This window comes from Bos grunniens, chromosome 20 (assembly GCF_055505025.1).
Source record: "Bos grunniens cultivar Pamir isolate PY7600 chromosome 20, Bosgru_T2T1.0, whole genome shotgun sequence".
Lineage (NCBI taxonomy): Eukaryota > Metazoa > Chordata > Mammalia > Artiodactyla > Bovidae > Bos > Bos grunniens.
Window position 1 is genome coordinate 62,640,560 of NC_141184.1, and position 16,266 is coordinate 62,656,825.

A 16,266-nucleotide genomic window follows, 5' to 3' on the forward strand; every position below is an offset into this window, starting at 1 on the left:
CTCAGGTTCCTCAGAAACCTCTATGCAGGTCAAGAAGCAACAGTTAGAAACGGACATGGAACAAAGGACTGGTTCCAAATAAGGAAAGGAGTACATCAAGGCTGTATATTATCACTCTGCTTATTTAACTTTTATGCAAAGTACATCATGCAAAATGCCAGACTGGATGAAGCACAAGCTGGAATTAAGACTGCCAGGAGATATCAATAACCTCAGATATGCAGATGACATCACACTTATGGCAGAAAGTGAAAAGGAACTAAAGAGCTTCTTGATGAAGGTAAAAGAGGAGAGTGAAAAAACTTGGTTAAAACTCAACATTCAAAAAGTGAAGATCATGGCATCCTGTCCCATCACTTCATGGCAAACAGATGGGGAAACAATGGAAAGAGTGACAGACTTAATTTTCTTGGGCTCCAAAATCACTCCAGATGGTGACTGCAGCCATGAAATTAAGACACTTGCTCCTTGGAAGGAAAGTATATTCAAAAGCAGAGACATTACTTTGCTGATAAAGATCCATCTGGTCAAGGCTATGGTTTGTCTAGTACTCATGTATGGATGTGAGAGTTGGACCATAAAGAAGGCTCAACACTGAAGAATTGACGCTTTTGAACTGAAGTGTTAGAGAATACTCTTGAGAGTCCTCTGGACTGCAAGGAGATCAAAACAGTCAATCCGAAAGGAGATCAGTCCTGAATATTCATTGGAAAGACTGATGCTGAAGCTCCAATACTTTGGCCACCTAATGTGAAGAACTGACCCGCTGGGAAAGATTGAAGGCAGGAGGAGAAGGGGACGACAGAGGATGAGATGGTTGGATGGCATCACCGACTCGATGGACATGAGTTTGAGCAAGCTCCAGGAGATGGTGAAGGACAGGTAAGCCTGGCATGCTGCAGTCCATGGGGTCATAAACAGCTGGACACGACTGAGTGACTGAACAACAAATAAGGGGGGAAAAAAAAACTCTTACAACTTAAAATTTAAAAAGACAACTCAACAGAAGAATGGGCAAAGGATCTGAACAAACATTTCTAAAACATACACACACATATAAATAGCACACACATAAATATATGGCCAATAAGTATATGGAAAGATGTTTAATATCATTTCCCATTAAGGAAATGCAAAATATACTGAAATACAACTACACATCCACTTAGGATGGCTATGATCAAAAAGGCAGATGACAACAGCTGTTGATAAGGATGTAATCTGGCTCATACACCGCTGGTATGAATGTGAAATGGTGCAGCCACACTGGAAAAGTTTGGCAGTTCTGCAAAATGTTACCATGGAGTTACTAGGTAACCCAACAATTCCACTCCTACATATATACCTAAGAGAAATGAAATCACGGATCCACACAAAAAATTGTACACAACATTATTCATAATAGCCAAAGGGAAAGATGCAAATATCCATCAATTTATGAATGGATAAACAAAATGTGGTATATTCTTATGAAAGGAATATTATTCAGCAATAAAAAGAAGTACTGATACATGCTACATGGATGAACCTTGAAAATATTATGCTAAGGAAAAAGAAGCCTGTCACCAAAGATTACATATTACAATATTCCATCCATATGCAATGTCGGCAATAGGGAAATCTATAGAGACAGAGGTGTATTGGTTGCCTAGATCTGGAGGGTAGAGGAGCAGGAAAACCTGGGGGAAATGGGGTATGACTGCTAATGAGTACAGGGTTTTTTCTTCAGGTGATGAAAATCTCCTATATTGATCGTGGTGACAGCTGCTGCACAACCCTGTGTATGTAACAAAAAAACTAAGCAAGCATTAAATTGACCACGTTAGATGAATGTGAACTAAATCTAAATAAAGCTGTTTAAAAAAATTGAAAAGGAATGAATGGCAGACAGCTCCCTGAAGGTCACAGCAGACCATAACCAAACACAGCTAGAAGGCATGGGAGCTGATCACACACACCATTAGGACGCTACTGTTATTCTCTATCCATTTCCCAACTAAAACAAATATAAACACACCTGTGTGTGTTTATACCCAAACCAGCACCTCCCTTGTCTTCAGCAGGGAGTCTAGTCAGACTTTACTAGAATAATACGTGTAAATTTGAGGTCTAAAGCTTAAGCAAAGATGCAATAATATTAAAAGCTCCCAAAGATTGCCTCAAAAGGGAATAAAGATATATATATATATTTTTAATTTTAATTAGAGGCTAATTACTTTACAATATTGTATTGGTTTTGCCGTACATCAACATGATCCGCCACGGGTGTACACGTGTTCCCACTCCTGAAGCCCCCTCCCACCTCCCTCCCAGTACCATCCCTCTGGGTCATCCCAGTGCACCAGCCCCGAGCATCCTGCATCATGCATCAAACCTGGACTGGCGATTCGTTTCTTATGTGATATTATACATGTTTCAATGCCATTCTCCCAAATCAAAAGATATTTTTTAAAAATAGCAACTATAAATGACTAGATGCTTGGAACTTAGAATACATTTTTCACAGAAACGGTGTTCTAAATTGTCAGTTACGTTCCTGTGTCTGTCAAGAAGGATGAATAAAATTCAATGGCACTGATGCATTGCATTAGGTGTGCAGCTGTACACCAGGTCAGGAGTGAGCAGACCAGACCCTGTAGTTTTAAGTGAAGGAGTTGGCTGGGTGACATTTAAGGTCTCTGCATGTTCTAACAATCTGATACAGAGCCAAAACACACAATTCAGATAACCCATTCATAATTTACGACAGCATTTCTATGCAAATTGAATTTCAATTTCTAAAACCAGGTAGATCACTCCCTTCTGTGGGAAACAAGTACAGCCCTTTTCTCTCCATGAGCATAAGCTGAGGAGGGGACGAACGTGTTAAGATGCTTCAGTCACGTCTGACTCTTTTGTGACCCTACGGACTGTAGCCCTCCAAGCTCCTCTGTCCAAGGCATTCTCCAGGCAAGAATACTGTAGTGGGTTGCCATGCCCTCCTCCAAGGGATCTTCCAGACCCAGGGATCGAACCCACGTCTCTTATGTCTCCTGCATTGGCAGGCGGATTCTTTGCCACTACAGCCGCCTAGGAAGCCCAGTTCAGTCAGCTCAGTTGTGTCCGACACAAGTCGTGTCCGACTCTTTGTGACCCTATAGACTGCAGCATGCCAGGCTTCCCTGTCTTTCACCAACTCTCAGAGTTGACTCAAACTCATGTCCATTGAATCAGTGATGCCATCCAACCATCTCATCCTTTGTCATTCCCTTCTCCTCCCACCTTCAATTTTTCCCAGCATCAGGGTCTTTTCAAATGAGTCAGTTCTTCGAATTAGGTGGCCAAAGTATTGGGAGTTTCAGCTTCGACATCAGTCCTTCCAATGAATATTCAGGACTGATCTCCTTTAGAATGGACTGGTTGGATCTCCTTGCAGTCCAAGGGACTCTCAAGAGTCCTCTCCAACACCACAGTTCCAAAGCATCAATTCTTCTGTGCTAAGCTTTCTTTACAGTCCAACTCTCACACCCATACATGACTACTGGAAAAACCATAGCTTTGACTAGACAGACCTTTGTTGGCAAAGCAATGTCTCTGCTTTTGAATATGCTATGTTAGCCATAACTTTTCTTCCGAGGAGCAAGTGTCTTTTAATTTCACGGCTGCAGTCACCATCTGCAGTGATTCTGGAGCCCAAAAAAATAGTCTCTCACTGTTTCCCCATCTATTTGCCATGAAGTGATGGGACCGGATGCCATGATCTTAGTTTTTTTAATGTTCAGTTTTAAGCCAACTTCACTCTCCTCTTTCACTTTCATCAAGAGGCTCTTTAGTTCTTCTTTGCTTTCTGCCATAAGGGTGGTGATATCTGCATATCAGAGGTTATTGATATTTCTCCAGGCAATCTTGATTCCAGCTCGTGCTTCATCCAGCCCAGCGTTTCTCATGATGTGCTCTGCATAGAAGTTAAATAAGAAGGGTGACAATATACAGCCTTGACGTACTCTTTTCCTGATTTGGAACCAGTCTGTTGTTCCATGTCCGGTTCTAACTGTTGGTTCTTGACCTGCATACAGATTTCTCAGGAGGCAGGTAAGGTGGTCTTGTATTCCCATCTCTTTAAGAATTTTCCACAGTTTCCTGTGATCCACACAGTCAAAGGCTTTGGCATAGTCAATAAAGCAGATGTTTTTCTGGAACTCTCTTGTTTTTTTCAATGGTCCAACGGATGTTGGCAATTTGATCTCTGGTTCCTCTGCCTTTTCCAAATCTGGTTTGAACATTTGGAAGTTCACGGTTCACGTATTGCTGAAGCCTGGCTTGGAGAATTTTGAGCATTACTTTGCTAGCTTGTGAGATGAGTTAATTGTGTGGTCGTTTGAATATTCTTTGACATTGCCTTTCTTTGGGATTGGAATGAAAACTGACCTTTTCCAGTCCTGTGGCCACTGCTGAGTGTTCCAGATTTGCTGGCATATTGAGTGCAGCACTTTCACAGCATCATCTTTTAGGATTTGAAATAGCTCAATTGGAATTCCATCACCTCCACTAGCTTTGTTCGTAGTGATGCTTCCTAAGGCCCACTTGACTTCACATTCCTGGATGTCTGGCTCTAGGTGAGTAATCACACCATCATGATTATCTGTGTTGTGAAGATCTTTTTTGTGTAGTTCTGTGTATTCTTGCCACCTCTTCTTAATATCTTCTGCTTCTGTTAGGTCCATACCATTTCTGTCCTTTATTGTGCCCATCTCTGCATGAAGATACCCTTGGTATCTTAGAGATACCAAGGTATCTCTAATTTTCTTGAAGAGATCTCTAGTCTTTCCCATTGTATTGTTGTCCTCTATTTCTTTGCATTGATCACTGAGGAAGACTTTCTTATCTCTCCTTGCTATTCTTTGGAATTCTGCATTCAAATGGGTATATCTTTCTTTCTCCTTTGCCTTTCGCTTCTCTTCTTTTCACAGCTATTTGTAAGGCATTAAATTGAAGTTTAACAGATTTAAACTGAAGAAAGTAGGGAAAGACCACTAGACCATTCAGGTATGACCTGAATCAAATCCCTTACGATTTTACGTATTTTACAAATAGATTCAAGGGATTAGATCTGTCAGACAGAGTACCTGAATAACTATGGATAGAGGTTCATGACATTGTACAGGAGGCAGTGATCAAGAACATCCCCAAGAAAAAGAAATGCAAAAAGGCAAAATGGTTGTCTGAGGAGGTCTTACAATAGCTGTGAAAAGAAGAGAGGCTAAAGAAAGCCCAAGGAGGGGACTGTTAAGCTATATATTCCAGGACACCAATGACTTATATATTCTCTGCTTGTTATTACATTTTCTTACTTATTCTCCATTTCTTCTCCTAACATATGTTTTATTCTAGTGTAAGACATCAGTCCTCCTTATTCTAAAGTGGGAAAAAACAGTTATCTAGAATTATGTTCATGATTTTGGTACTGGGAGACATAAAGCAGGGAGATGATGGTGGGGAAAGACAGGAGTCCCAGAATGTCTTGTGTGGTTTTTCAAGGGGATCACGTGACTGAAAACAAAATAAATTAGAACTAGTAAATTTACAAAAGATAAGCCCACTAACTTTCAAATATATGAACTTTAACTGTTTGCTTACCATCCCTGGTAGCTCAGATGGTAAAGAATCCACCTGCAATGTGGGAGACCTGGGTTTGATCCCTGGATTGGGAAGATGCCCTGGAGGAGGGTATGGCAACCCACTCCAGTATTCTTGTCTAAGCGACTAAGCACACACCATTTTCTATCTCCATTGAGGATAGAATGAAAGGAAATGGGTATAAGGATAAAGAATTTAAACTTGGCAAGTGGAAAATTTTCCTAATAGAAACCAATGGCAAACACAGTAATGAGTTATCCAGTGTTGTAGGCAGAATGTCTCCCCCAAAAATGTCCATGTCCTAATCCCCAGAACCTGTGAATGTTAGGGTACATGGCAAAGGGGGATTAAGGTGACAGATGGAATTAAGATTGCTTCTCAGGTGGCTCAGCAGTAAAGAATCCGCCTGCAATGCAGCAGATGAGAGAATTAAATCCCCAGATCAGGAAGATGCCCTGGAGAAGGAAAAAGCAAGCTCTTTCCAGTATTCTTGCTTGGGAAATTCCACAGACAGAGGAGCCTGGTGGGTTGCAGTCCATGGGGTCGCAAAAGAGTTGGACATGACTTCGTAACTAAACAACAACAACATGGAATTAAGATCAGCACATCAGCTGATCTTAAAGTGAGGAGACTGTCCAGGGTTACACAGGTGGACTCAATGTTTTTGTTTTTTTAGCCATACCTCGGGGCATGTGGGATCTTAGTTCCCCAACCAGGGATTGAACCTGTGCCCCCTGCACTGAAAGCACAGAGTCTTAACCACTAGATGGCCAAGAAGTCCCCAGGTGGATTCAAAGTAATCACAGGTCCTTAAAAAGTAGAAGAGGGAGACACTTTGTTAGTGTGGTACATGAAAGGCAGAGTGATATGAGAAGGACCCGACTTGCCACTGCTCACTTTGAAGACGTTTGAGTAAGGGGCCATCAGCCAAGGAATGAAGGTGGTCTCCAGAATATGGGAAAGGCTAGAAAAACAGATTCACCCCTAAAGACTCCTGAAGGGAATACATCCCTTTCAAAACCTTGATTGATTTTAGCACAGTAAGACTCTGTACCAGACTTCTGACATACAGAACAGTAAGTCTATGTTGTTTTAAGTAAATCTATGTTGTTTTAAGCCACCAAATTTGTGGTGATTTGTTACAGCAACAATAGTAAATAACTACACCTTAAGACAGACATTGGAGAAGGCAATGGCACCCCACTCCAGTACTCTTGCCTGGAAAATCCCATGGATGGAGGAGCCTGGTGGGCTACAGTCCATGGGGTGGCTAAGAATCAGACACATCTGAGCGACTTCACTTTCACTTCTCACTTTCATGCATTGGAGAAGGAAATGGCAACCCACTCCAGTGTTCTTGCCTGGAGAATCCCAGAGACGGGGGAGCCTGGTGGGCTGCCATCTATGGGGTCACACAGAGTCGGACATGACTGACGCGACTTAGCAGCAGCAAGACAGACATTCGACTTTCTGTAAACCTTTTAAATCAGGATATCCATCTTTCTAAGATAGTTGGTAGTTGAGAGGTCTGTATATTAACATTAAAACCAGAAAGAATTTCCATGAAGTCAGGAAGAATGATGAGTGGACAATGAAACTGGAAAATCTAGATCAGCTTCTCCAACTTTAATGTGCATATGAATCTCGATTAAATGAAGATTCTGATTCAGCACACCTTGGGTGGGAACAGACCCTCAGACAACACTGAAGTAGCAAGCGGATAGGATGTTATCAGCCTCACAAGTTTAGCTCTCTCAGACCATTTAACCCCATGCCACCCAAGCAGATAAACCCATCTTGAACACGCTTACCCTTTAGGCAGTCAACTTTTAGAGCAACAATATTCAAAGATAACTATCCACTGAAAAATGAATATTTCCTCTACTTAATTCTGCCCCCAAAGACCAGGATTTTGGAGCTTAGTAAATACTTATTTATAAAAAACTTGTTTTTTGTATAGTTAATTTGGCTTTTGGTAAAATGTCTCCAAACATGTTTTCCATCCAAAGGGAAGTAGGGTGATTGTGAACACAGATAGGCTTTAGAGTCACAAAATCTAAATGTGAATCCTAGCCTTCCATAAATATTATGAAAATCTGAACAAGTTACACCAGGCCTCTTAGCAGTTTTCTTCATATGTAAAATGGGGAAATACTGTATCATAATCTAAACAAGGACGTATACAATAGTAAGTGCTTCGCCTAATGTCCACTCTGTAGTAAGTGCCCGGTAACTTTCCTTCTCTAGCCTCCTCTTATACTGAAACCCCTTTTTTTGGTTCACCTCAATAAATCTTGCTTCCATCCTGTTGATTATTTTAGTTGCCTTTATTTATCTGTTGTAAGGAGAACAGATGGAAGTTCCAATGTATTCCAAATACCGATTTGTCATGAGTGTGTATGAATTTTTTCCTCTTTTATCCTGTAATGGTTTAAGATGTTTTGACGACTTAAAGCAAAGCTCCTTATCAGCATTCTCAAACCCCCAGAGGTCAATAATGTACTATTTTATTTGGGGGCTACATTTTATTTTGGGGCTTCCCTGGTGGCTCAGTGGTAAAGAATCAGCCTGCCAATGCAGGAGATGCGCGTTTGATCCCTAGGTTGAAAAGATCTCCTGGAGAAGGAAATGGCAACTCGTTCCATTTTTTTTTCCCTGGGAAATCCCATTGACAGAAGAACCTGGTAGGCTACAGTCCATAGGGTCGCAAAAGAGATGGACACAACTTACTGACCAAACAGTAACATCTTATATTACTTGCCTTATAGCCTCCAGTTCCTGATTTCAAGATTCCTTTCATCTGTGGTCTAACCCAGTGCCCGTGCAATGTAACTTTCTGCAATAAAGGAGCTAGCCACGACAGTGGCCACTAGCCACAGGTGCCTACTGAGCACTTAAAATATAGCTAATGTTGGGCTTCCCTTGTACCTACTCCAGTATTCTTGCCTGGAGAATCCCATGGACAGAGGACCCTGGCAGGCTACAGTCCGTTGGGTTGCAAGTCAGACATGACTTAGCGACAAAACCACCACCACCAATGTGACTAAGGAACAGAATTTTTAAATTTAAACTAATTGAAATAGCCACTTACAGCTCATGGCCACGACAGAGGGATAGCACAGATATAACCGATCACAAGTTCACTGTTTCAATCTTAGGTCAAATCAGTAACTGGAAATTCTCTCAATTCACCTTTATTTAATGCCCATTCCCTGGTTACAATGACTGGTCCCAAACATTCCAAGCAACTATGATACTTTCCCTGATTAACAATACAAGGTCTTGTTTAAATTGAAAAGCATTTAGTAACAACCCTAAGTAAACACACTAGTAAACAGCTACAACCCTAATGCTTACTGAGGTGCCAAGTACTGGGCAGACTACTCTAATGTGTGGCAAGAAACATTTTCATTAGCTAGGTCAACCAGCTAATCCTCAGAAAACTTCTGGTGGCCAATGATAAGGTTTCACGTTGATATTTAAAGATGTGTGGAGAAAAACTATGTGTTTCTTTTGAATAGGGGCTAGAGGAGGTACGTTAGAAAGAGTTGGTAACAGGCATGGGAAAAACCAATGGTGATTACTGTAGCCGAATCACATAACCAGTTACACCTGTCAGGATTTAGCTTCTGTAAATTAAAAAAGTTTTTCCCAATGTCTTCATCAGCAGGTCCTTTAGCGTCATTCACGCAGGTATCAAAGTATTTCAAAACTATTAGCATTTACTATTTGAATGGAAAACTTCGGCGAAGAAAGGTCAAACAAATTGCGCCCGAGGTCATCAGGTAAACTGAGATTAATAATGAGAAATTCATCCACCCAGTGAAAACCAGGGTCTGGCCACGCGTCAGGTGTTGAGAAAGTTTATTCTGCTGCTGCTGCTGCTGCTGCTAGGTCGCTTCAGTCGTGTCCGACTCTGTGCGACCCCATAGACAGCAGCCCACCAGGATCCCCCATCCCTGGGATTCTCCAGGCAAGAACACTGGAGTGGGTTGCCATTTCCTTCTCCAATGCATGAAAGGGAAAAGTGAAAGTGAAGTCGCTCAGTCGTGTCCGACTCTTAGCGACCCCATGGACTGCAGCCCACCAGGCGCCCCCGTCCATGGAATTTTCCAGGCAAGAATACTGGAGTGGGGTGCCATTGCGTTCTTCAGAACGTTTATAACACCCCTCTAAAGAAACAACAGCGAGAGAGAAAATTTTCACAGCCCCAGGGAAGGCAAAGGGGTCGGTCACATTTGGGCTTTTGAGGGGCAGCAAAAAGACCACCACCCGAACACATAAACGCGGAAATCATCCGCAGAAGTTCTCATACCAGAACTTGCTCTGCTCTTCACACCTCTGGATAAGAAAACACTATTTTAGGGAGGGAGATGGGTCAGAGACCTTATCTCCCCTTTCTGTGCTACCAAACACCTCCAGTGGTTTCTTCTTTCCTTAGAAGTCCATTACTCCTTTTACTCAAGGAACAGAGTTCTCAGGCGACCTAAAGAAGCAGCCCCAAGAAAGAAGCAGACAACCAACCTGCCAGAGAGAGCTGAGGCAGCAACACATTCCGCGCCAGGAGGATCGCGCGCCGCACCATGGGGGCCGCCATCTTGGAGCATGCCAAAAGGAATGCTGGTCCGGGGGAGGCGGGCAGAGGAAGGGGCGGAGTCACGGTGCACGCTCCGCCCTCTCCCCGGTTCCCACAGTTGGTGCGGCCCGGAACAGCATGGCGGCTACCTTGCGGCCCCCGAAGCAAGTCCTTCTGCTGCATGCGCTGCGAAGTTTGGTGTATCACTGGGTGGGAGGCTCTGGTTCTACCTGCTGCCTCTGCCCTCTAGGAGGTATTCGCGGCCTCGGGCCTTGAAGTAGGGGTTGGGTGAGACAGAAGGGAGCTTTACACCTCAGTGGGCATCTCTTTGGAGAAATAACAGCGCTCCAGCTCCTGGCCGACAGTAACCGAGCATGCCTTCCCCCTCTGCTCCTGTGTGCAGTGGTGGTCTCTGCCTGTCGTGGACGCCCCTGTGCCGGGGAATCAAAGGACAGCTGGGCTGGAGTCTTGACCTTGGGGCTGTAGTATTTCCTTGGATGGAGTTGTGCTGCTTCCCGGGAACACCCCGCTCCGCCTTGGGCCTACTGTTCTGTAGAGTCTGGGAGGGGAGGAGGTCTAAGACTATAGAGTCCAGCTCTAAATAACAATCTGAAAGACTCTGAGCAGCTTCCTTTATTTCCTTCCAGAATTATCCCTTAATATCTTTGTGGAAACAGTTAAATTTGACAATGCTGGCAAATGATAATAAAAGATTTAACACTTTGTGTCAGGCTTTACTACATTTTACATACATTCTTTCCTTTTGTCATACCACCTAGTGATAGAACTACTGTTCTCTTCATTAAGGAAAGAGAGAAAGAAAGAAAGTGAAGTCGCTCAGTCGTGTCCGACTCCTTGTGACCCCATGGACTGTAGCCTACCAGGCTTCTCCGTCCATGGGATTTTCCAGGCAAGAGTACTGGAGCGGGTTGCCATTTCCTTCTCCAGAGGATCTTCCCGACCAAGGGATCGAACCCTGGTCTCCCACATTGCGGGCAGCTGCTTTACCCTCTGAGCCACCAGGGAAGCCCTCATTAACAAAGGAGGATGCTAAGTAATTGCTGTAACCACTGCTCACCTTTATAGAAATCAGCAGCAATTTTTGTTGTTACACTGTTATTGTTGTACACAGAGTTCGTATAGTGGACGATTCTTTGGCCATGCTCCAGTTCATGCATAACCCAGCATTTTAAAGAAATAATGTTTCCCAAACTCTTCATTTCTGCTAAGTTGTGGTGAGTGAATCCTGATGTATCTAGTGGATACTGAAAGTTCAAATCTGAGAGATCACAGCTCCTCATTTTGAAAATGACAATACTGGGAATTCCAGTGGTCACACTATAGCTACTACTTCTATCCTATATGCTTCTACCTGTTTAAACCAAATCTAGATATACCTGTTTTGTTATCTGTCTTTTGGAGTCCAGATTCTTGTCCCCATACACAATCATTAGCTCCTTTCACACACACAGATAAGACTTATGGAGGATTTGCATTCTCTGGTAGTTTGGAAATTTTTTTTCCCTATGAGGGTGACTGTTATAATTGTACCAGTCTAGTGAGGATCAGATCAGTTATTAGAAAGAGACGGTCAAACTCTACACATGTTATTTGCTAAGTATAAAATAGTCAAAATGATTTTACTTTCTCTGATTTTTAGCTAAAAGATACCTACTTACAGACAGTATTGTGAAATTAAAGGAGTTTCAACGTAAGAAGGTGGCTGTTGCATGTAATCTTCCTGGCACCAAAGGTAATCAAATCTATTTAATTCTTTCATTGATCTGTCATTCAGCTTTCCTCTGTCTTTATCCCTATTCAGTCTCTCTTTCAATGGCTTTGGATCTCAAAAGAAATTGAGATGATTTATTCTTAGTTCCTAGTCTGCCCCTGTGTGCACCTTTTATTTCACCATTCTCCTCTTAACCCTTCTCCCAGGACCCCAGAGAAATACTGAAACTAGCTCTGCATCCAGTCCTCTAGATCAGTGCCTCTCAGTTAGGCTCAAGGATGAGCAGCAAGTAAGGGAGGGATAGGAATGCCAAACCTGGGCCCCAAACGATTCGTCTGCACAGTAAAGTCGGAGAACTGCTCCACATGACTGGCCTTCAGACTTTTGATGCCACCCTCAGTAAAAAATACAATTTGCCTTGCATCTCTAGTACACACATACATATCTATAGATAAATCAAATGAAACAAAAATGTATGATGTATTTTCATGTTTTCCAGTCTGTGCTGAAAGAATCAGTAGTCTAAAACAGGTTTCTTTAAAAAAAATTAGCAAAATACTGATAATTGCTGTGGCTGGGTGATGAACACATGGGAGGTGATTTCTCTCTACTTTTAGGTATGTTTGAAACTTTCTATGTAAAGAGCTAAAAACACTACCACCACCCCGGTCCTGTTCCCTTTCAGCATCTGAGAAATCTTGTTGCATTCATTTCCTCTTGTCCTGCACATTGAGTTTTCTCCAGTAATTCGAATTCTTTTATAAACAGAGTAAGACCCCTCTCTTTTTTAATAACTCTTTTGTATGTTCTATTGACTTCTTCAGCTTTCCTCCTTCTCACTGTTGGATGTTGTGAGCACCTAATGAACACTTGCTTCCCATCTCTACAGTCCAGCCCTCCAGAAACCAGTCTTCCTTTACAACTCTGCTAACCATACTGTTATACAAAATCACCTACAGAACAAGAAGATAAAGAGTGACAGAGAATTGAGTCTCCACTTTAGGTAGACTCAACCTAGATTTGACTTTAGCCTTTTCTGCTTACCCCAAGTCGCCTGGAGCTCTGTAAAGTTTGCAGTTAGGGCTTCATGTCACAGTCTAGTTGTTACTCAGTTGTCATAGTCTTTCTAAGGCTGTGCTGGTCATACGTATGTTCTGAAAGGCAATTAGCATCATGAGTGCCACGCTACTCCACTCTCAAGTATTTACATATAAAATCCTGTCCACATTTCCTCATTATGAGGACCCACAGTGGTACTTTCTGTCTTATAGACCACATCACATACAAACATCCCCCTTCCCCCCAGGTTCCTAGCTCTTCCATAGTCGATCTCACCCTTTGTAGAATTCAGTGTAATTTCCTGTTAATCTAGTCACGTTCTCCCCTCACCACCTTTCCCCTGCAGTTCCATGCTGTGTCTCGTGCTGATTCCCACATCAGCGATGCCAAACTCCGTCAGCTCTGCCAACCCGACCCAGCCCTGTCCCTCCTCTGCCGCTTCTGTGTGTCCACCACACCTGGTCTCTTTCTGCTGCTTGATTTCTCTCTTCTTTCCTATTATGTTTATACTGTCACGTGTCACCTACTCTGTCAGTGTTTTCAGATACCTTTATGTAAATGTATCTTGTCTTTTCAGATAGATTCTAAGCTCTTTCACGGCAGGAACCATACCTTATCCTTCCCTGTGTCTCTCACACAAAGAAGGATACCTCTGAATATGAATATACAATAAGCACCTAAATCTTATTGTTTGTTTTAAAATACAAATTACATTTGCTGAAATTTTGGACATATTGAGAAGTACAAGATGTAAAGTCATCCTATTAAAATCTTTTTAGGTTGGAAATTGTTTAGAAATATTTAATAGAATAAATCCTCGTGACGGAAGAATGAAATAAGAATAATAACCTCTGTGATTTCTGGGCAGTTACTACATGCTGGGCTGTGTGCTAAGGGCTTTACTTTACTCGCATTATCTCAGGGTGACCCCATGAGGTCAGTATCATGATCTTCACTTTACACATGAATCAAGTCTCACTCACAAGCCTCCCCAAACCTCCCTATAGCATGCAAATGGCAAAGCCTAGATTTCAGCCCACACATGCGTACATGCTAAGTCACCTCAGTTGTGTCCGACTGTTTGCGACCCCATGCACCCCACCAGGCTCCTCTGTCCATGGGATCCTCCAGGCAAGAATACTGGAGTGGCTTGCCATGCTCTCTTCCAGGGGATCTTCCCAACCCAGAGAACAAACCCATGTCTCTTATGTCTCCTGCATTGGCAGGTGGGTTATTTACCACTGGCGCTACCTGGGAGATTTCAGCCCATGTCTTCCCAGTTCTAAAACCTTTAGCCATTACAAGATCCTGCAAATAAAGATTGGAGAGTCTACTGCATTAACCCAAACCTAGGAGGCCTTTTTTTTCTAGTAAATCGAGAACAGTATCTACTTCAGCTTCCCAATTTTGTGTTTTAATGTATATCCCGCCATTCCTTCAGGTGGCATTCCTTCAGAGCTCTGCACCTTGGAGCAAATCCTGTAGACTTTTCTTGGCAGCTTCTGATAGTGAGAACAGCCCTGCCTTCTGGAAAGCAGATGCTTGCTTGGTGCCTGCCTCTCACCCCACTTTCTGCCAAGAATACAGTGCCTCCTAATGCCAAGAGACAGTGCTTCCTGTTGGTGTTTGTCTCCACAGTAGGTTCAGATACAGGACAAGGGATCACCTTGAAATGATTTGGTCACTAGAAGACGGTTTGCTGCTGTTAGAGGACAGGCTTGCCCTCTGCGTTATGCAGTGCTGTGGCACACTTGCTAAGAACTGATGAGAGAGGGACCAGGAGGAATGAAACAGTGGTGAAGTTGAATCAAGAGGAAGAGATGTGAGGCATTCCTGAATCGTGAGTCCTCCACTGTGACTCCTCTTCACATTTTCCTTTCAGTTTTCCCGCTAGGTGCCCTACCAACTGATGGTTTGGATATCTTGGTTACTTTTTTTTTCCTCATGGGTCACTTTTGGATACAGCTCTCTGGACTAAGCCTCTTTGGACATTAGTTCTGAAACTTTGCATAAGCGTCACCCAGGTAAGTGAAAAAGGCACATTCCTGCACTCCTGCTCCCAAAGACTGTGCAGGGAGTCTGAGTGAGGCCTGGGCCTGCACCCTATGACACAGATGCGCTGCTTCACACACCATCTCTGATGCTCAAGACCAGCCAGTGATGGAGCTGCGTGGCCGTGAGCCCCGCTCAGTGGCCTCTGCAAGGTGCTGGGTTCCAGCCTCCCCTTCTCCCTGAGGTCAGACTCCTGAACAGTCCAAGTCAGCCCGAGTGATAGCCACCTCCACACTGTGCTCTCTTCCAGAAACCTATTTGAGAAACCTGGAAGAGAAACTGACCCAGAATAAGCTCATCCTGAAAGAGGAGTTGAGAACCCTGCTTCATTTGTGTACATCCCGGGACGACGTGGAGCTGGCTAAACTTGTCATTTACAGGTGAGGCACTTCCTTAGAATACTGCCAGCCTTTTCTCTTCCCACTGTCTCCCTTTCCTGAGCAATCATATACACCTGGAAGATTTCAGCTATCACCTCTACGCTGGCGACTTCCAGGTCTCTTGTCCAGGTGCCTGCCCTGAGCACCACATGTTTAAACTCATTCATTTAACAAAAACTTTTTAGGTTCCTACTACATGCCGGGTGCTGAAGATGGGAAAGCAGATAATTCACGCCCCAGGAGATCACCAGCCTCACTACTCACTGAGTCCACTCACATGTTCTCTAGTCTTCACGTTCCGTGTACACAGACCTCTTCTTGCTCTGTTTGTTCTCATACTGACCAGTCTTTCTTTCCCCTGATCTCATCTGCTCTCCTGGGTCCACTGCCTGGTGTCTCGCATCCCAGCCTTCCTCTCTCTGTCCCTATTACCTGTGTCTTAGTTCAGGCCTCACTCCTCTCACTTGGACACTTCAGTGGACTCCTGACTAGCCTCACTACTCTAGGCTTGTGTTTCTTTACTGTCTCTGAGCTGTCATCAACTTTCCCATGTCAGAAGGAACTCATGTGTAATCACAGTCTGCTCTTAGGAAACCCAGCAGAGGTGTCTCCTGGGACCAGGATGTCACCAAACCAACAGGCTTTATTTCTAAAAATGATTCATTGCTGCTTTTCACCATTCTTTAAAGATACATTTCTATACATGGACCTGCACTTGTACTGTACAGAGAAAAATACGAGTTACTCTTATAGAGAATATGTAAGAATATACACCCTAAGTTAACCACAGTTCTTTGGAAATTATACACTATATATATTTTTTGTTTGTTTAAATGTGTACTTTTCTGATT

The 16,266-nt window shown here is 43.2% G+C and overlaps 2 protein-coding genes across 9 annotated transcripts in view; one reads left to right on the forward strand and one right to left on the reverse strand.

Annotated features, from left to right (window-relative positions):
* MRPS27 (mitochondrial ribosomal protein S27) overlaps positions 1 to 10,223 on the reverse strand; it is a 101,269-nt gene extending 91,046 nt beyond the window's left edge. For all 5 annotated transcript variants that reach the window (XM_086361063.1, XM_086361060.1, XM_086361064.1 and 2 more), the window contains exon 1: positions 10,141 to 10,223. In XM_086361063.1, the coding sequence (XP_086217189.1) occupies positions 10,141 to 10,213 (73 nt within the window). In that variant the 5' untranslated portion in view covers positions 10,214 to 10,223. The remainder of the gene's footprint in view (positions 1 to 10,140) is intronic.
* An 89-nt stretch (positions 10,224 to 10,312) lies between these two features.
* Positions 10,313 to 16,266, forward strand: part of PTCD2 (pentatricopeptide repeat domain 2) — a 32,016-nt gene continuing 26,062 nt past the window's right edge. For all 4 annotated transcript variants that reach the window (XR_015148550.1, XM_086361066.1, XM_086361068.1 and 1 more), the window contains exons 1-3: positions 10,313 to 10,445; positions 11,853 to 11,945; positions 15,286 to 15,415. Coding sequence is in view for 2 of the 4 variants with exons in the window: in XM_086361066.1 (XP_086217192.1) it covers positions 10,331 to 10,445; positions 11,853 to 11,945; positions 15,286 to 15,415 (338 nt within the window). In the remaining 2 variants the exon portion in view is untranslated. The remainder of the gene's footprint in view (positions 10,446 to 11,852; positions 11,946 to 15,285; positions 15,416 to 16,266) is intronic.